At 37.9% G+C, this 22360-nt stretch overlaps 1 protein-coding gene across 4 annotated transcripts in view; it reads right to left on the bottom strand.

The window, feature by feature from the left end:
• Positions 1-927: 927 nt before the first annotated feature.
• Positions 928-22360, bottom strand: part of LOC150108372 (uncharacterized) — a 44561-nt gene continuing 23128 nt past the window's right edge. Inside the window, exons 3-9 of one of the 4 annotated variants that reach the window (XM_090415772.1) lie at positions 16411-16548; positions 11974-12102; positions 8531-8678; positions 7065-7234; positions 1252-1353; positions 1090-1132; positions 928-1001 (exon numbers count right to left, since the gene is read on the bottom strand). In XM_090415772.1, coding sequence (XP_090271898.1) covers positions 961-1001; positions 1090-1132; positions 1252-1353; positions 7065-7234; positions 8531-8678; positions 11974-12102; positions 16411-16548 — 771 coding nt within the window. In that variant the 3' untranslated portion in view covers positions 928-960. The remainder of the gene's footprint in view (positions 1002-1089; positions 1133-1251; positions 1354-7064; positions 7235-8530; positions 8679-11973; positions 12103-16410; positions 16549-22360) is intronic. The other 3 variants (XM_090415773.1, XM_090415774.1, XM_090415776.1) reach the window with 3 other exon arrangements.

The raw sequence follows: 22360 nt of genomic DNA, 5'->3' as shown, positions 1-22360 counted from the left end.
CAATTTTGGACATTTCCAAAACGGATATTCAAAAGTTCTTTCAAAACAGTAAGAGAAATAATAGACCAAAGTGTACAATGTAAAAATGTACAAACCTGTACATTTTGTACGTTATTGAACAGAACGCGAATGGACGTCCGAAAATACGCAGCGCAAGATATTATCTATAACTACAGCTTTATAAGATGAATTTCTTCTAACTATAAATAAATTAAGATTAAATATTCAAATGATCTTACAAAGGAGAAAGATGTAAACGAAAAGGCATTTGCACTCATGGTTGTTGGAATATCTCTTTTGAATGACAATAGAAGTTTCGATCATAGAAATGAATATATACCTGGAGATGAGATTGTAACTCATAGGTCTATTGAGAAGAGGAGTGTTGTCGTGTACTCTATAGAGTCATCTTTTACCAAGTTTTCTGTGAATGAACACAAGCACCTCTTCAACAATTCAACGAAGTTTGTAACCTTCAGTGCAGTATTCCAACCATGAAAGACTGGCAGTTCCATCATCTACATGACCTGTAATGCATGTTACCATATGCAAACCCCCATGGAATGCAGTTTTTTTTTATCTCCTTAGGGACTATCTTCAAGAAAACTGACTTCTTTCTAGAGCACGAATGAATCCTCTTGTACAGATCTCCCAATTTCAATCTGAACACTTTCGTGAATGTTACGATAAAATAGTGAGAAAGAAAAAAGAATATTAAAATTAATATTTGTTTTTTCTCTCTCTCTTTATTTATATTATTATTATTATTATTATCGGTGTATAAAATAAGAAAGAAATAATAAAGTCAAAAGAAATGATAACAAAACAACGGATATATTATAAAAAAGAATGACTTGTAATAACTAACATAAAAACAAATAAACATGTACAATTTTTTTAAAATTATATATATATAGATATAAATAATGACGTCACAATTGAAATGTATTCAACATGGCTCTATGTTACAGAACTTCGTCTTGCTTTGTGACCATTGGTTCCTGCAAATACAACAAAAATTCTCATTAAAAGAATTCAAACAGAATTTTAGAAACCAATGAAACGAAATAAAAATAATAAAGGAGATACCTGGTGCAAGATTATGCCTTCTAGAAGTACTCCTGAAATAATGCTAGTAAATAAAAACGAAATGGAATTAGGTTTGTAACTGCAAACATTGTAGTTTTATAGCGCAATATCAATTCTCTATGGAAGAACAAAACTAATATAAATAATTTATTTGTTGCTCACCTCTTCATTTGAACCTTGATAGTTATCGTCTTCTACATCAAGCCATGAACTGTCACTGTTATATTCCGTGTCTTTATTTTCCTCATCTTCTTCTTCAATTTGCTATATAAAATGACAATGAATGATTATTAAAGAAAATATTGGCTGTTTTATTATTTCACTTCATATACGTATTAATAAAAAATGTCTCTAACAACAAACATTTCATGCAAAATCGTACATAATTAGTACACAGGTTCACAAACTTATTTGATCAACTTTTTTTTATTCTAATAAATTGGATTTTTAATTACAATTACAACTTACTTAATATAAAAGGATATTTTTATTTATTTACAAAAAATAAATTGTTACCATTAAATACGCCATTAAAAATTAGAAATAATTAATTATAAATTAGTATCGATGTTTCATTTATAAGATGAGGCTGGTTCGAGTGGATCAATCGACCGTGAGATGCGGTGATTGATTCATTCAATCCAATACCCTTGGAGGGTAATGGATGGCAATGCTGTAACCAGTGAAGTTCTAACTGAGGCTCGGCTATTGCTGTTACCCTCCTGCCACGATCAGAGCTTTAATTGCTCAATAACGCCTTATCCATACACTGTCCTCTACAGATAACGGGGAAGATGAAAAGCATTCTTGCTTCACCCCTTTAAGCCAGTCCTTATAAGGACTATTTATAAGATGATAGTTTTCATGAGGCAGAAAAAAGATGGCGGCTCGTGTGTTAGTGTTTGGTGTCGTGTATTATTGATGATGGATTATGAATTGGTTTGATATGTTTTTAGCGATTTAGATTTATATTTATGTATTTATGCTTATTCATTAGTAATAGTAGTTAATTGCTTGCTACCATAAACAGTCACTTTATTTTCCATAGTGCTTTATCCAGGTAAGTCATTTGTAATTACAAGGGCAATACGCTAGGCCTACAGCCGCTGGTATCGCCTTTGTTTGTTTTTTATAGTGACATTTTATTGCTGGTAGACACCTAAGAGTGTCTACGGGATTTGCTAGTGGACCCTCAAAAGTCCACAGGATTATCTTTACCTGCTCGGGACACTCTACTCTTTCTCCATCTGTCTTGAAATGGCTAAACTTGTGAATGAAACCAAATTCGAGGAAGTATATAAGGAATTCCTCAGACTGGGAAAGCTGCTGAGTGATAATTGGCCGGGAAAAGTGAAATTGTATGACACGTTTCCCCCCGAATGTGTCTCAGACGTTGCAGCTGAAGATCACTTAGAATCGGTGCCTTCTACTTCTTCAAACTTTGTAGAAGTGCGCGCACGCAAAAAGCGAAGAACAACAGATGAACCGCACAATGACAATACTGAAATGGAACAGGATTCTCAGGGTTCGGATGCCGCTATTTCTCCCAAAGAAAAGGTGCCTCCGATCATCCTTAGAGAAAAGCATAAGTGGGCAGCTTTAAGATCGACAATGTCCAATTTGCATATTGGCTTCATTAAGGCCAAAAACATGGATGAAGGCATAAAGATCCAGCCAGCAACAGTGACAGACTACAGAAGGTTGTCCAAAGAACTGGACGACAGAGGCATCCAGTATCATACCTTTGCCCTCAGCTCCGAAAAAAACTTAAAAGTAGTCCTTCGTGGTGTCTGTGAAGACATTGACACATCAGAAATAGCTGCTGACCTAAATTCTCAGGATCTGCCCCCAGTCAAAGTGAGCAGAATGTACAAAGCTGACAAGACTCCCATGCCATTGGTCCTTGTTGAGATTCATAAAATATACAAGGATATTTACAACTTAAAAACAGTCTGTGGTCTCATCGTCACGCCGGAACCACTCCGTAAAAGATCATCTTCTGGGCAGTGCCACAGGTGGCAGAAGTTTGGCCATGCCCAGAATCTATGCAGAGCGGAATATAGATGTTTAAAATGTGGCGACAGCCACCCAACCAATACCTGCACAAAGCCGAGGACTACCTCGGCCAAATGTGCCAACTGCAGTGGCCCTCATCCCGCGAACTACAAAGGGTGTACTCATCACCCAAAGAACAGACGGATGGAGGCAATCAATCAGCCCTCCTCCTTCAGTACAAGAACACCAGAGGCCCAGACATCAAAATCGGAGACTCAGCGGCCACAGTCGGAGACCTCCAATAATAGATACACCCGAAAGCAAACAAGAAGCTATGCCGATGTTACCCGTACAATTAGACCAATTCCAGAACATAATCAACCAACAGCAACTAAAAACCTAACAGCTGTTATTACGGCCTCACTAGCAAACATGCTACAAAATTTCAGCCTATCAAACCCTACTGAAACCTCCACTAAAAGATTTCTTCGTGAAACACAGGTCATCCTCACAGCTCTCATAAATGAATAGTAACAAACTCATTCCAGCATCTCTTCAGATAGTTGCGTGGAACGCAAATGGCCTTAAAAACAAAATTCTGGAACTCCAAGACTTCACATCTAGGTAACAACCAGATGTTATTTTAATCAGTGAAACTCATTTAAAATCCTCAGACAATCCTACAATAAGGGGCTATCACCTATACAGAAATGATAGACTACTCTACAGAGGCGGCGGCACTGCCATCTTTATTAAAAACTACATTAAGCACCACTCTGTGAGCATTCCTTCAACCACTAACCTTGAGATCACAGGAGTGGAAGTAGTCACCAGCTCCACTGGCAAATTGAAAATCTACTCAGCTTACAACCCTCCCCAAAAATCTCTACTTCACTCTGATCTAAATGCCATCTTATGCACCAGAGAGCCCACCATTATTGCCGGGGATCTGAATTCCAAGCATCCTGCGTGGAATTGTACAACCACAAACAAGAATGGTTGCATCCTTTACAATTACTTAGGATCAAGCAACGCTGTTGTGGCAGGCCCCACCGAACCAACTCATCTTAGTACGTTCGGCACTGCTGATATCCTGGATATAGCTATCCTTCAGGATATTAAACTTCAATTCAGCATCATATCTATGGATGAACTATCATCCGATCACAATCCAATTCTACTACAGCTGGGAAATCAAGAATACCTATATCCTCCTTCTCACTCCTACATTGCACGGGAAAGATTATCAGCAGCACTGAAGGATTATATTGGACCTGTTCCTCACATACACACAAAAGAAGAAGTAGAAACTGCAGTTACAAATCTCACACAACAAATTAATTCTGCTATAAAGGTAGCTTCCTCCTACAAATCTGTCCGCAAGCCAGATCGTTTGCCTGAAGACATCATGAACTTGATCAGAGACAAAAACAGAGCTAGGAAAAGATACCGTAACACGTGTGCACCACAAGATAAAATACATCTAAACAGATTAAATGGGGCAGTAACAGATGCACTCAAAGCCCATAGAGACCAAGTATGGGATGAAAAGTTATCCTCCATTTCACCTACTAATCATTCCATCTGGGGACTACTGAAAAATATCAAAAACAAAGACAGATCCCTTCCCCCAATATTCTCTGACCAGGGCCTTGCTCACACAGATGTAGACAAAGCAGAAGTTATAGCACACAACTTAGAGGAGCAATGCAGGCCTTCGTATGGAAACCTTGACTTTGACCACATATATAAGATTCACAGCAAGGTCAGACACTCGCTCAAACTTCCTATCTCCAGCACTGACCATATTGCACCAACATCACCTGCTGAGTTATATGACATTATTAAAAAATTAAAGAACAAAAAAGCTCCTGGGCCAGACGGCATTACTAATAGGGTGATTAAACTTCTGTCCCGAAAAGCAGTAGTGCACCTGACCAGTATAATAAATGCAATTTTAAGATTTCACTATTTTCCTTCCACCTGGAAACTGGCTGACGTAATTCCTATACATAAGCCAGGCAAAGACCCACACCTACCGCAAAATTATCGTCCAATCAGTGTTATCTCAAATCTGGGTAAGGTTGCAGAGAAGGTCATCCTCTCATGACTCCAAACCTCAGTAAATGACCTAAACATCCTCCATAAAGAACAGTTTGGTTTCAGGCAACACCATAGTACTACCCAGCAAATCCACAGAATTGTGGAATACATCACAACCAGCTACAACTGGCATCAGTGCACAGGCGCTGTTTTCCTAGTCTTATCCAAAGCATTTGACAAAATCTAGCATTTTGGACTCCTGTGCAAACTTATCTCAGCCGGTACCTCACTAAAAATGGTTCACTTAATCCACTCATATCTTCAGAATAGAACAATGCAACTAAAAATCAACGGTTCTACATCCTCCCAGCGCCATATCTTTGCTGGAGTGCCGCAGGGATCTCTACTGGCTCCATTGCTATTCTCTATACACATGTCAGACATCCCACACAATCCGATGACTTCCATTTTGGCCCTGTATGCGGACGATACAGCAATACTAACCAGATCTCTCAAACCCCATTTAATTACCAGAAAGCTTCCAGAAAACATTCTAAAGCTGGAGGGTTGGTTCTCCAAGTGGAGATTGGAAGTCAACCCTCAGAAAAGCTCAGCCGTTCTTTTCTCAAAAAGGCCAATGTCTCCTGCAGGAGATGTGTTACTATTCAATACTAAAATTCCCTGGCAGACAGAAGCAAATTACCTGGGTGTGATTCTCAACAAAAAGCTATCTTTCAATCAGCACACTAAGTCTACGTGCACAAAGGCATCTAAAGCCATAGCTCAGATCTATCCGCTAATTAATAGAAATAGCTAGCTCAGCAACAGAATCAAATTGCAACTATACCTGATGACAATTCGCCCTATAATCACCTATGCCTCTCCGGCCTGGAACCACACCTCTAATGCTAACATTATAAAAATACAACGAGTGCAGAAAAAGTGCTTGAGAATGATTCTGAACGCCCCGTGGTATGTTAGAAACAATTAACTCCACAGAGACACAAATATTCCCTATATTTTCTCTTTTCTGCAATCATTAGCATCCAAGTTTTTCCTAAAGACGTCCACACATCCCAACGATTTGGTTCAGCAAGCTGCAGCATACGATCCAACGGAAATATTCAAATATAGAAGACCAAAAGCTATATTAGCCTCCTTTAGTGATGCATAATCTCCATGCTCTTTCAGGGCGAGCAATCTACTCATAAATTTTACCTTCACTGTAACCACAACAGATAGCGGGGAATATGAAAAGCATCTTGCTTCACCCCTAAAGTCGCAAATGTCAATTGTCAATAATAACTTCGCACGCCCATAGCGATGCATAATCTCCATGCCCATTCAGGGCGAGCAAACTGCTCATAAATTTTATTTTATCCTCACTGTAACCACAACAGATAGCGGGAAATATGAAAAGCATCTTGTTTCACCCCTAAAGACATAAATGTCAATTGTCAATATTTCGCCCAGAGAGGGAGACAATCAACCGTGAGATACGCTGATTAATAATGCCTTTGGAGAGTAATGGATAGCAATGCTGTAGCCAATGAAGTTCTAACTGAGGCTCGGCTATTGCTGTTATCCTCCTGCCATGATCAGAGCTTTAATAGCTCAGTAACACCTTATCCCTACACTGTCATATGGTTAACGGGGGAAGATGAAAAGCATTCTTGTTTCGCCCCTTTAAGCCAGTCCTTATAAGGATAAGGATTTATAAGGTGATTGCGTACTAATGCAAATTGCAATCTATTATTATGGAAAACGTTGGTCGCTTTACGAAAGAATAACAGTGTGCAGTGATTCAACTTTTGTGGGAATAAATAATATAAGAGGCACAAGACGTCACCGTAGATTGAGCCGATTGTGCATAATTCATGCTCAATCGACTGTTTTGGAATATGAATTCAAAAATCATTTTTCATCGTGTTGCTTACCAGAAGACTTACATCATCCATGCTTTCTTGTAGTGTGTTCACTGTAACCACACTTGATGTTTCTATTTCATCGTGGTCGTTCTTGCTTCGATCACTTGGTCCTCGTCGGATGTCTCGACACAAAGCAGTGAGTTGCATCTCATGTTCGATGTCATTTTCGTCAGCTGTTTCTAAATAACGAGAATAAGAACAATTCAGGAATACGAAAATTTACTCTTTCTTTTGAAGTTATCAAATAGAGACAGTCGATAATAAAGCAGTAATAAATTATTTCCCCACAATAAATATACGAATATATGAATAATCAATTATCCATATAAGCTGCTGAAAGAGGCTTCATTAGCTTATATGGTAAAAAGTTACTGCTACCACAAGTGCTCTGGGTTAGAATCTCGTGTATGCACAGACATTGGCGAAACTTAATACAAGATGTCCAATCTGGACACGCTTGTATTAACCTTTTGAGTTCATAAGGTTTGTCTTTTAAAATTAATTAATAATTCATTACTTAAGCTTATATTAATTAATTATTGTATCTGTAAAGCTCTGTGGAAATAATATTTGTATCCACAACTATAGGCAGCCAAAGAAAGACTGCTATACGTTCGATTCTAGTTCGGCGACTAGAATCGAACGTATAGAATCTAGAGGAACTTTTCTAGGCCTTTCTTTGGCCAGTTGCTGAATTTAGTCAATCTTTGGTACTGGCAAGTAGTTTCACCTCCAACACAAATTTGATTTTTAACCCACAACTCACAAATGCAACAGAACTTACATTATCATACACAATAATACTAGTCTTAGGATTTAGAAGCACGAGATGCCGGCTTTTGTTTGCAATACTCTCTCTCTATCTCCCTTGAAAAGCCTTAATTCCTTGACAGAATGGACTCACTGTCAGTGAAGATTTGAAGGGTCTGGTTGCTACTAGTCTCCCAAGAGTCTCTTGGGAGACTAGTAGCAACTTTCTCTCTTTAGTTAGGGAGAAAGGCACTCCGCTACTCCCTTTAGAGAATACAATACCTCAGAAGATTTTATTTGTTATTAATTTTAATTAATAATTATCATTATGGTCATTGATCATAACGATATAGCCACATTAGCTTTAGTAGCTAATGTAGCAACATAAAAATGTATCCAGTGGTTTTAGTTACAATTCATTTTAGTTGTGCTACAAAGAGTAAAGAATGAATAAATTGCTCATTTTATTTTCAATGATTTTCTTTTGGATTATGGTTTTACGACACTCTTCTCTTAAGTGGTTGGGCTTCTTTATCTTGAGTGAATTGGTATTATGACGATAAAGGCTGATATATTTTTTATTTTATTTTTCTTCACCAAGTATTGAGTTACAAAGCAGCCGTTGCAGAAAATAAAAGTATCCTTGGAAAATAAACAGAGGTATAGTAGCTTTAACTTTCAAGAATAACAGAGAAACTTAAAGAATAAACAAAGATATTACCTACCAGGCGGCGTTTCTTCCCATCTCAGCAAACGAGAAGGGGTTACATCCCCAGGAGGTGTTGGGGGAGGACCTGGATTAGTACTTAACATTCGAAGAAGCCATCTTGTCCAGTATACCTGCCAACGAAGCATTAGAGTAACTTTCCTTACCTATATTAATGAAAATGACAGGGGGGGGAGAAGACAACAACAACTTATGACTCTATCCAAAGCATTTTTAAAAAAACATATGTTTTTATTTTATTCTTTTAAAAATCTCTTCTGTTAATTGTAGAGTGCAATCCACTCTAAAATTAACAGAATAGACTACAATGTACAATTTGTACATGTACGTAATTTGTACAATGCTACAAATAATTATTTTTTTAAGCGCTATATTTAAGTATTCTAATATTAACTCTTGAATCAGTAATGTGAAAGGAAACCGTTTTTTCTTGTATATGTAATTCATAACAGGCTCATTTCATAATCTATTTAATTTAGATCTTCACTCTGAGAGCATACTATAGAGAAAATTTTAGATGTTTTCACTTAATACGTGTAGATATTCTATCGCATAAAAACATCTCATAAGCCAAGTAAGGTGAATCAAATATTGAAAAAGCTAAATATGATGGCTGCAATTAAGACGTGGTTGTTTTATTAATATACTTTTTATTATTGTTAATTCTTGCATAAATGTTGCTTGAATTTTAGTAATATACATTCTCAGCAAGTTAAAACCCTTTGAGCGGTGAGATAAACATATACATCTCACTTTTAATGGCATATATCAATGAAAAAAAAATTGGGAGAGTTGCAAATAGATTGCAGCATCTCCTTGCAAAAACTCAACTATAGCTAAAATTTGGACGTATACATACGTTGATACTGTTCCAAGGATTAAGACAATATAATGAACAATATTTCCAAATAGAACACCATCAGTGGCGCACCCAGATGGGAGAGCAAGCCCCCCCAAAGAAAAAGGAAAAAACACTAGAAAATTTTCCAAAAATCTTTTCCTAATTAAAATTCATTTTTTTATTTATGTTGTGTCGTGTCTTCTATTTCTATACTACTTATGAATTAGCGATCACTGGAGATGCTCAGTCATAGGTCGTAAGCGATGCGTAGTGTGTATTCTCAAATCGTCTACTCAACTTCCCCACCCCCCCCGACACACAAGATTAAACCCAGAGTGCGCAACTGAACACTTGGTTGCAAAGATGCACCTGCAAAGTTGTCTACGAAGAAACTCTTCTAATCTGAATGGACTGAACATCGTAGAGAACCATAAGTAATGTAAGAAACACTGTCTCCTACGTTTGGTCGAAATTGATTGATTGATGCCATCTATATTGTGCCTGAGAAGGAAATCACATTCTCCCAGGACTTCCCTCATTTTAGTCTAATAGAAATGAAATTATTGGATATCTTAGGTAACATTAGACACCACTATAAGCCAAGTTTCGTGGAAATAAGCTCAACGAACCCATTTGTGATGTCTGCGGAGGAAGGAGATATGAAAAAAAAAAAATGTTTCTTCTGGGTCTTTCGCTATATTCTATTTAACAAGTTTTTTCTTAATTGAATTTAAAGCTCTGCATCTGATAAGCTCTGTCCTGTTGAATCCCTCTTTAGAACGACGGTGGCAAATTGATAATTATTTATTTTAATTATTTTTTTTTATGCGGCTCCCGCCCATGAAAGGTTTTATTCTCACTTATAGTACATTATTAATAATTTTTCTAATGAGTTGTCATGGTTTCTCACAATACTTGGCTGTAAAAGTCACTGTTGTAATTATTTTTGGTTATTAAGTACAAATCGAGTACAGCATGTACCTAACGAAGTACTGAAATCATAATTTTGATTTATAGAAGATAAAGGGATGTTGTAATTCTTCTGTTAATTTAATCCAATCCATTTGTCACAACTGCAGTGACACTCTCTCTCTCTCTCTCTCTCTCACTCTTTTTTTTTTTTTTTTTCTTTTTAATGATTGATCGTTTTGGTTTCCCGCGGATGTCATAAGACTGTTTCGGCAATTTTAATTCCCCTATGGAGAGTTTAATCGATTCATTAATTATTTTTGAAAACATGAAAAATTCCTGTAGGACATTCTTTCGGCTGATAATGGATTTAAATAGGAAAAAAATGTTAATGATGGGGAGCGTTTTTTTAACTTTACCAGATGAAAAGACAGCTAATTTAGCGAAAAGAAGTGCATGATCATAGATCGAACGAAATCGATTCAGAGAAGATAAAAATGAAAGGAAAGATAGAACGAAGAAAAAAAAATTCATTTGCAAGCCTGAAATCTATAATTCGTATAGTAATAATAACATTTGTTATTATTTCTATACTATTAACATAAACGTTCTATCCCTATATTTGACTCAAAAGATAAAGTTAACTTATTTATTTATTCTGATTACAGAGTAAATTTAATAATCATTAAAATAACGAAGTGAAAGAAGCAATTCAAAGAAATATGCTGCAGGAAAAAACAGTTATAGAAAATATGTATAAAAGTCTTAAACAAATAAACAAAAAAAGTAATTTTTCCGATTCAAATAATGCGAGTACCTCTTAGGGATCGAAGTACTTTAGCGATAGCTCATACTGAATGTAATCTGACTCTAAAGTCAGTGAATTAACTAATATAATAATAATAATAATAATAATAATAATAATAATAATAATAATAATAATAATAATAATAATAATAATAATAATAATACAATTTTGGGTTTCTTCATGCCATTTGTGCTAAATGTATAGAAATAGTTAACATGAGACATCCACCAGTTCAAAATATTTCAAACGCAGAATTTTAATATTTGCGGGGAGATATTAAAATTCCCTCAAAACATTCCCTGTCTTATAATTCACCACTTATAACGTATATTCATATTATAATTCGCTAATAACGCATATTAAGTAACAAACATCGTTGAAAATTAAAGCCAGTTTATCTTTAAGCATTCTTATAATACGTCTAAATGTAATTTGAGTCATCTGTCTTCACATGTAGCAAGTGTACTGCATGTAAGTTACAAATGGCTTTTCCGTATTATATGTACTCATACAGGGTTATTTGGAACTATGGGATCTGCGCATTTTGACATTTGTCTCAAATATGATGGAGTCGATACCATTCGCTTTCTCAAAAGAGACATAACATAGAATACTTGTTTTAAATTCCGTGTGGAGCATTTTCGTTCAGTTATTGATCTTCAAGATCGATTTTAGTTTCATCTTATTTGCAGTGTAATCGTGTAATTTATAGGTGCATGGATCGCTTGGTTCCGTAGCTTCTTCGTAATCCTAATTTAAGATCCAATTCGAGTCTATTCTGTTGCTATGGAAACGACGCTAGCTCCTCTCTCTCTCTCTCTCTCTCTGACTCACGCTGATACGCAAACACCATGCACGAAGGTTATCAAATAGTGTTGCTCACGTGCTCGCTGAAACGTTCCTCTGAATCTTTATTAACTTCAGTATCGTCGCTTGTTTTCACATCTCTGACTTCTTTCAATATACTGCGACGCACTCGTTTGAAATATCTTCGGAACCAGCGGACGTAACTCTAAAAATAAATAAACAAAACCGAGTCACAGAAGACGATTTATCTTACAAAAGAAATGTTTGAGCATACATTAAAAATAAGATGTAATTCAAAAAAAAAAAAAAAAAGGATTATTTCGTTTTATTTTTATTTTTATATTTCGTTTCATAATTATTTCTAATTATGATTATCCTTTTTTATATGAAAAAGTAATCTTGAGAAATCTAAATACAGTACTTAACAGTTCTGTAAGAGTACGCAGTGAATGCACGCACGCTTGTTTACGAGTATTAAAAGCAAGTAGTAATTTTATGAGAAAAACACAAAATGTAAACGGAAACCTCACGTGGCGAGAGAATATGAAATGTCACGCAATAGTAACTTTATCTCAATTAGCCTTTCCTCGTTAAGTCGCTCTTACAGCTGCTGGAAGAGCGATCGACATACTGGGAGCAAACGTTGGATGTGGAAACGCAGAATATTTGGAAGAAGCAATAACGAATATTTTACTACTCAGCTATGGATGACGTTGTTTATTGAAGACAGAGTGGAAACACACTGCCATCTAGTAGACGCAAGTAGATCTATTGTAACCATGGAAATGTGGAGGTTTATATTACATCGGTCTTTCTCAATAATAAACAAATGAATTTTATTAATATTAGTAATAGTATTTTGTATTGAACAGTACGTGTAATAATAAAGTTTTAACTACACATAAGTACAAAAATATATTATTATTATTTATCAAAAAATGAACGTACTCAGTGTTTTGTATATTAAATTTTTGTAGTGATCCAAAATGTGATGACATTTTAATATAATTATGGTGTATAATAATAAACATTGATATCGTTTATTTATTATTATTATTATTATTATTATTATTATTATTATTATTATTAATATTCTCAACCTACGGCAATAGTTAATATCACACCTATCAAACATCAGCCTACTTCCCAACACAGCAATCAAACCAATAAATAATAACTAACTGCTTTCATCCTCAGATAAGCTTAACAAATAAGCTTCGAGGATGAAAGCTAAAAAATTACATCTCATCCAAGATCAATAAAAAAACAGGGGAAAAATCCATATATTACATTTAAATGCAGTAGTTACAGCACTTAAATACATTAAATGAAAATTGTATATATAGTGTATATATAACTTATTGTTAAATGTATCTTCTTCTTCTTCTGTAGCTTTTCCTACTTAAGTAGGGTCGCTGTTTGTGGTGAGTCTCCTCCACAACTTCCTGTCTTGGACCGTAGCCACATCCAAGTTCTTCATCCTCAAGTCCTCCTCCACCATCTCCCTACCTCCGTCATCTGCATACAACATAGTCCAAGGTGCGTCTTCTCTCACCTCCTCCGTCACCACCTCCATCACAATATTAAACAGGAACAGATTTAATGCTGATCCTTGATGCAAGCCAACTGTCACTGGAAAACTTTCTGTCTCTCCCAGGCAGGTTCGAACTCTTGTCTTCACATTTCTGTACATCTCCTGCACCAACCTGCCATATTTCTCTGGTACCTTCTTCTCCCTCAGACACTTCCAGACTTCTTGCCTCGGCACTCTATCATGTGCTTTCTCCAGATCAATAAATACCAGATGTAACTCCCGTTGCTTCTCTCGAAACTTTTCCATCATCTGTCGTAACCCAAAGATAGCATCTGCCGTCGATCGACCAGGCATGAAGCCAAATTGCTCCTTTGCAATCTCCACCTCCTTTCTCAGTCTTCCATCAAGAACCCTCTCTAGGATTTTCATTGTGTGGAACATAAACTTTATTGCTCTGTAATTCTTAAAGTTCTTGTGCATCCCCTTTACTTTTGTAGATGGGGACAAGAGTACTTTCTCTCCATTCCTCAGGTATATTTTGCTGTTGATAAACTTTTATTAACAGGTCCCACAGCAGGTCAATTTCCTCTTCCCCCAGTGCCTTCCATGCCTCCACTGGGATTCTGTCAGGGCCCACCGATTTTCCATTCTTCATCCTCTTTATGGCTTCCTTCATTTCCACTCTACTAATGTTCTGCACCATCCCCTCATTAGCCACCATCCCCCTCCTTGCATTTTATTCATTCAAAAGCCCCTCAAAGTGTATTCTCCATCTGTTTCTTATATCCACATCCCTCCTTAATACCCTTCCTCCAATGCCTCACATGTACGATGTCCTTTGATGCCTTATTTCTACATTTTGCCAATCGATAAATCTTTCTCTATCCTTCCTTTGTTTCTAATTGATCATAAAGGTCTTGATATGCCATGGCCTTCGCCTGTGCAACAAATCTCTTGGCTTCTCGCTTTTTCTCTCTGTCTTCTTCCACTCCTGACTCGTCCCACTTCTGCTTTGCCTTCCTCTTAGCTGTCACTGCTTCTTGTACATTATTATTCCACCACCAACCCTCCTTCTGCTCTATAATCTTTCTGGATATTTCACCAAGCACCTCAATTGCACAGCTTAGAATTGCTTTTGAATATGTCTCCACCAATCTTGTACACTTTCTAATCTAATCCATCCGAAATCCTCTCTAACACCTTCTCCCTAAAAGGGTTTCTCACATTCTCTTCTGTTAAGCGAAACCACTTAATTTTCTTCCTCCCATGGCTTCCAAAGGTTCTTATCTTCTACTTTATTTCAAAGTCTGCACACAGCAGCCAGTATTGCTGCGCCATTTGATCTGTTGGGATTACCTTACAATTTATTACTCCCTTAAGATGTTTTTTTCTAGTCAAAATGTAGTCAATATGTAAACTATTGTTGCTACTTCTAAATGCTATCAAATGCTCTTCCCTCTTACAGAAAAAGGAGTTCACAATTGCCAGATCAAACGCTACTGCAAAGGCCAAAATCCTCTCTCCTTCCTGGTTCATCATTTCCACTCCATGGCCACCATACACCCTTTCACAGTCCCTATTCTGTCTCCCTATGTGTCAGTTCAAGTCTCCTCCGACAATCACCATCTCGTTTTCTTCCAGTTCCCTCATTTCTTCATCTAGCACGTTCCAGAATTCATATTTCTCTTCTGCTGCACAGTCAACTTGTGGGGCGCATACACATAAGACGACCAGTTGCTCTTCTCCAGGACCCAGTTTCATTCGCATGATCCTGTCGTTCCTTCTACTCACTTCCACTACTTCGCCCGTCATTCTACCACACGCCTCAATTCTGACACTATTTCTTCCCTCTTTATTCGCTCCAGAGTAGAACAATTTATACTCTCCTACTTCTGCCACCTCTCTTCCCCTTCCAGTCATGCTTCCAACATTCAATTACCACTCGCAACATTCTCTCCACTTGCTGGGATCGCTTCTTTAACTGCACCAGCCCTTGATGCAGTATCTTTCGTCCACTTTTCGCAGCTGTAGGGCGATGTGGCTGCGCGTCGCTTAAGGAGTACTCCCTAGCCCTTGTATCACTTTCTTTTCGACTCATTTAATCATATCTAGAGCTGGCAGTGAAGTTTTATGACCGGATGTCCTTCCAGACGTCAACCCTTGCCATTTATCCTGGCTTGGGACCGGCACCTATTGGGGCTAGCTTGTCCCCTTCAGTGGCTGCAATAGGCGAAATGACATAGCAAGATAGGAAAGATTCACCACTAGCCCTCGAATACTCTAATAGCACTGCGGTAAGGAGCAAGAAAGGAAGAAAGAAGGGGAGAGGACCAGTCTACGGATAATATAATATTACATGGAGTAAGGCATGGTCCAGCATCAGGTACCTTGGGTTTGCCATGCCTGTACTCACTAAAGTGAGCCCATGAGGAATCATTGTGTAAATGTATAAATGCTGTAAAAAGCAATAATATTCAACCGCGGAAGCAATAAATTACCAACTACAGTAACTATTATTAATACATTATGCAGGGAAAAAAAAGCTTTAGTTTTTTAGTTTTAGTTTTAGTTCCGCTTTAGTTTTTAGTTACAACAGCTTTAGTTTCGCTTGAAAAGCGGAACTAAAGCTGTTGTAAATATGTAATCACAATATCATAATTTTAATGAAAAAAATTATTATTGTATGTATATATGTAATTTATCTCAGAAATCATAAAATGTTAATAATTAGAATTTAGATTAAAAGAAAATAAACTGACATGATTCAAATATGCAAATATGACTTCCTTATAATGTTCCTCATCAATTTGCGAACTGAAAAGCAGTTGCATTACATTGCTTTGCCGTAGCTTAATTCTTTTTTTTTTTTTTTTTTTTTTGTTAAAAGAATCGGAAAATGAGCTTGACAATTGTATTGAGGTGAAATTTATTGCATTACTAACATTGCTATTAAAACTTTACGTTTTGAAATGCACTTACCTGAAGTTCTTCAAACAGGCCCAAGAAGTTCTCCAAAACAAGAAGCGCATTGTCAACACAGTGGAAAAGTAACCCAAAAAGTCGACTTTCGGCCATCATTTTGGTTAATGTATTTTTCAGATTCCATTTTTTTGATGTCTAATAAAATATAAAAGACTCTAAGTAGATATCGATAAAAATTAAACACGTTAAAAAATTGAAAATTGGGAACCTCTGATATAAAAATAAATCAATCAAGGATCCTTTATTTATTTATTTTTATTTTTTTAGAGAGAATAGAACTTTAAACATTTTTAGATGCGTTTTGAGATAATTTTCATTACATTAAATTTAAAAAAGTTTATACTATTTTCGAGACTCACAACAATTAATATTTTATACGTATTTTGTTATAATCTGCATTTTGTTATTTCAATCATAATCCAAGATAATATTGGAAACTCGGGTTGTGATCAATACTTAAAATCAATTTTTTTTACTTTTTTACTCATATTTTCAATTTTAAGAATTTTTTTAAATTTTGATATATAATAGTTTTTTTTATTTTATTTAAAAAAATTAAATTTAGTTAGTTGTTTAAACTTTCAATTTAATAAATTTTAATTATTTAATTTAATTGTTTCAGTTTTTTTTAATTTTAATTATATTTTATTGTAAGAAACTTTTGTAAAGAAGGAATTCTGCCAGTAGTTAACTTTTCTAAAATCCATCGATCTATTTCCCCCCCCCCCTCACCAAAAAAACAAAACAAAAAAAAAACGCTGTAAATTGTTTATTTTATTCATTGAATGAGCTCTATATATACACACATAAATGTCAGGACTGACCGCTCTAAGGCTCAATAGTTAGTATAAAGCTCCTCCGCTAGGTGTAGTTAGAGTACAATCTGACATACTCATACTGTATCTATTTCAGAGTCGTTGGCATTATTGAGATACAATAATGTAATATCAAGTGTCACTGTGTGCTGTAATTTACGATTTTACATTCCATTTAAAAAGTACGGAAACAATCCTAGGCAATGATAAAAAGGTGCGTTTCGTATTAGAATTATTTTATTCGCTATCACATTTAGCATATGTACGCTTGGGTATAATTTTGGTTTCTATTAATTTACCCATTGAAGTGGCCCGATTAGAACTCCTTACAAACTTTAATAGTGATCCTAAATATAAAACTGAATCACATTTGATCAAGCCAGGAAATGATCATTATTATTATCATTCCGAATTATCGCTATTAAGAGAGAATTATAACAATATATTTTTTAAAAAAATATATTAATTATTCTTGAAAATGCAAGAGTGTACTATCCAAAGCTCAAATAATTTCAACCTGCATTGTATTTACATACAATGCAGGTTGAAATTATTGGAACAGAATTCTGGATAGAAGATATTTCCATTATTATTTTCTGAGAATTACTTGATCGAGTGCTTTAACTAAATGTAGTTGTAAGTTTTTCCACTTGGTTATACTATAAATTAAAGATGCCAAGAAATTATATACTTCGTTTAATCGATTATCCAAGTGTAAGCAAACAAACTTTGCTCCTGTAGTATCTTTCAGGACTGGGGAAACTTGTGGCAACGGTGATATGACTTCACATCACTTGCCTTAGTATCTCTTACACTTGGATAATGGATTAAACGAAGTATCGTATACAATTTATTGGCATCTTTAATTTATAATATAACCAAATGGAAAAATTTCTAATAACTCTCTCTAATCCAGAGTATTTCAATAATAAGACGAGACACCCTTTAGCAACTGGTATAGGTAAATATGACTTCTGCATTACTTCCATCTTTCCACTTGGCGAGAGAAAAAGTCCTTTTTAGGACTTCCAGGGTAACAAATGGCAATGCTGTAGCCAATGAAGTTCTAACTGAGGCTCGGCTATTGCCGTTATCCAGCCATGACTACAGCTTTTTAGCTCAATAACACTCCATCCACACAGATTTACTTCATTCAGATGACGGGATAAAGAGTCAAGGACTCAGTCCATCGCCCAGTTCTTATAAGAACTTTCCACTTGGCCCTTCTTCGTGATCGTGCAAAAAAATTCTTCGTGAAGTCAAGTTCACATTCAAACCCACTAATCGTGCAAGCTGTCAATTACAATGAGACTGATTACTACAAACACAAAAGACCGAAGGCTATTCTTCTCTCAACTGATCATAGCTAACACTACTGCCCTCAGAGGGCGAGCTTAATTGCTCACAAATCTCCCATTCCCAAATAACTCTCATAACAGATAAAGGGGAATATGAAAAGCACTTGTGCTTCACCCATCCTGTCAGTAACGTCAATGGTCAATGGTCTTTCCACTTGGGATGAGTGAATGAAATCAATCAACCGTGAGATGCGGTCGATTGGTTCATTAATGCCCTTGGGGGTGATGGATAGCAACGCAAAGCTATAAAAATGAAGTTTAACTGAGGTTCGGCTGTTGCTCTTACCCACTTGGGCGATGAGTTTTTGAGTTCGCTCTCTTAAGGTTTTTGCCTTAAGGGAGCACTTTGAGTCTCCGGGGAAGGTGTTCTCCGGCACGGCCCGCTGAGGGGTACTTGCCGGTGAATTATTTTCCTCGGAATGAGCGGTTCTGCTCGGTACTCGAGTTTCACTGAGTAGAACCAACGCTGAGATTTGGACGGTCTTTCGCCCACGAATGAGTGGCCTAGAGATCGTCCGATATTTTTGAGATATCACCTTTACTTACATACGGTGATTGATTTTATATGAGATGCCCATATAGGGTAACGGATGGCAATGCTGAACCAATGAAGTTTAACTGAGGTTCGGCTGTTGCTGTTATCCTGGGTAAATGAGTTCGCTCTCTTAGGTTTTGCCCTAAGGGAGCAATTGAGTTACCGGGGAAAGTGTTCTCCGGCACGGCCCGCTGAGGGGTACTTGCCGGTGAATTATTTTCTTCGGAATGAGCGGTTCTGCTCGGTACTCGAGTTTCACTGAGTAGAACCAACGCTGAGATTTGGACGGTCTTTCGCCCACGAATGAGTGGCCTAGAGATCGTCCGATATTTTTGAGATATCACCTTTACTTACACATACGGTGATTGATTTTATATGAGATGCCCATATAGGGTAACGGATGGCAATGCTGAACCAATGAAGTTTAACTGAGGTTCGGCTGTTGCTGTTATCCTGGGTAAATGAGTTCGCTCTCTTAGGTTTTGACCTAAGGGAGCACTTTGAGTTACCGGGGAAAGTGTTCTCCGGCACGGCCCGCTGAGGGGTACTTGCCGGTGAATTATTTTCCTCGGAATGTGAGCGGTTCTGCTCGGTACTCGAGTTTCACTGAGTAGAACCAACGCTGAGATTTGGACGGTCTTTCGCCCACGAATGAGTGGCCTAGAGATCGTCCGATATTTTTGAGATATCACCTTTACTTACACATACGGTGATTGATTTTATATGAGATGCCCATATAGGGTAACGGATGGCAATGCTGAACCAATGAAGTTTAACTGAGGTTCGGCTGTTGCTGTTATCCTGGGTAAATGAGTTCGCTCTCTTAGGTTTTGCCCTAAGGGAGCACTTTGAGTCTCCGGGGAAAGTGTTCTCCGGCACGGCCCGCTGAGGGGTACTTGCCGGTGAATTATTTTCCTCGGAATGTGAGCGGTTCTGCTCGGTACTCGAGTTTCACTGAGTAGAACCAACGCTGAGATTTGGACGGTCTTTCGCCCACGAATGAGTGGCCTAGAGATCGTCCGATATTTTTGAGATATCACCTTTACTTACACATTACGGTGATTGATTTTATATGAGATGCCCATATAGGGTAACGGATGGCAATGCTGAACCAATGAAGTTTAACTGAGGTTCGGCTGTTGCTGTTATCCTGGGTAAATGAGTTCGCTCTCTTAGGTTTTGACCTAAGGGAGCACTTTGAGTTACCGGGGAAAGTGTTCTCCGTCGCGGCCCGCTGAGGGGTACGTGCCGGTGAATTATTTTCTTCGGAATGAGCGGTTCTGCTCGGTACTCGAGTTTCACTGAGTAGAACCAACGCTGAGATTTGGACGGTCTTTCGCCCACGAATGAGTGGCCTAGAGATCGTCCGATATTTTTGAGATATCACCTTTACTTACACATACGGTGATTGATTTTATATGAGATGCCCATATAGGGTAACGGATGGCAATGCTGAACCAATGAAGTTTAACTGAGGTTCGGCTGTTGCTGTTATCCTGGGTAAATGAGTTCGCTCTCTTAGGTTTTGCCCTAAGGGAGCACTTTGAGTCTCCGGGGAAAGTGTTCTCCGGCACGGCCCGCTGAGGGGTACTTGCCGGTGAATTATTTTCCTCGGAATATGAGCGGTTCTGCTCGGTACTCGAGTTTCACTGAGTAGAACCAACGCTGAGATTTGGACGGTCTTTCGCCCACGAATGAGTGGCCTAGAGATCGTCCGATATTTTTGAGATATCACCTTTACTTACACATACGGTGATTGATTTTATATGAGATGCCCATATAGGGTAACGGATGGCAATGCTGAACCAATGAAGTTTAACTGAGGTTCGGCTGTTGCTGTTATCCTGGGTAAATGAGTTCGCTCTCTTAGGTTTTGCCCTAAGGGAGCACTTTGAGTCTCCGGGGAAAGTGTTCTCCGGCACGGCCCGCTGAGGGGTACTTGCCGGTGAATTATTTTCCTCGGAATGTGAGCGGTTCTGCTCGGTACTCGAGTTTCACTGAGTAGAACCAACGCTGAGATTTGGACGGTCTTTCGCCCACGAATGAGTGGCCTAGAGATCGTCCGATATTTTTGAGATATCACCTTTACTTACACATACGGTGATTGATTTTATATGAGATGCCCATATAGGGTAACGGATGGCAATGCTGAACCAATGAAGTTTAACTGAGGTTCGGCTGTTGCTGTTATCCTGGGTAAATGAGTTCGCTCTCTTAGGTTTTGCCCTAAGGGAGCACTTTGAGTCTCCGGGGAAAGTGTTCTCCGGCACGGCCCGCTGAGGGGTACTTGCCGGTGAATTATTTTCCTCGGAATGTGAGCGGTTCTGCTCGGTACTCGAGTTTCACTGAGTAGAACCAACGCTGAGATTTGGACGGTCTTTCGCCCACGAATGAGTGGCCTAGAGATCGTCCGATATTTTTGAGATATCACCTTTACTTACACATACGGTGATTGATTTTATATGAGATGCCCATATAGGGTAACGGATGGCAATGCTGAACCAATGAAGTTTAACTGAGGTTCGGCTGTTGCTGTTATCCTGGGTAAATGAGTTCGCTCTCTTAGGTTTTGCCCTAAGGGAGCACTTTGAGTTACCGGGGAAAGTGTTCTCCGGCACGGCCCGCTGAGGGGTACTTGCCGGTGAATTATTTTCCTCGGAATGAGCGGTTCTGCTCGGTACTCGAGTTTCACTGAGTAGAACCAACGCTGAGATTTGGACGGTCTTTCGCCCACGAATGAGTGGCCTAGAGATCGTCCGATATTTTTGAGATATCACCTTTACTTACACATACGGTGATTGATTTTATATGAGATGCCCATATAGGGTAACGGATGGCAATGCTGAACCAATGAAGTTTAACTGAGGTTCGGCTGTTGCTGTTATCCTGGGTAAATGAGTTCGCTCTCTTAGGTTTTGCCCTAAGGGAGCACTTTGAGTCTCCGGGGAAAGTGTTCTCCGGCACGGCCCGCTGAGGGGTACTTGCCGGTGAATTATTTTCCTCGGAATGTGAGCGGTTCTGCTCGGTACTCGAGTTTCACTGAGTAGAACCAACGCTGAGATTTGGACGGTCTTTCGCCCACGAATGAGTGGCCTAGAGATCGTCCGATATTTTTGAGATATCACCTTTACTTACACATACGGTGATTGATTTTATATGAGATGCCCATATAGGGTAACGGATGGCAATGCTGAACCAATGAAGTTTAACTGAGGTTCGGCTGTTGCTGTTATCCTGGG

Source organism: Typopeltis vanoorti, chromosome 3 (genome assembly GCF_054136105.1).
Source record: "Typopeltis vanoorti isolate ZY-2024b chromosome 3, IOZ_Tvanoo_1.0, whole genome shotgun sequence".
Taxonomy (NCBI): domain Eukaryota; kingdom Metazoa; phylum Arthropoda; class Arachnida; order Uropygi; family Thelyphonidae; genus Typopeltis; species Typopeltis vanoorti.
This window is presented reverse-complemented; position numbering and strand designations above follow the sequence as displayed.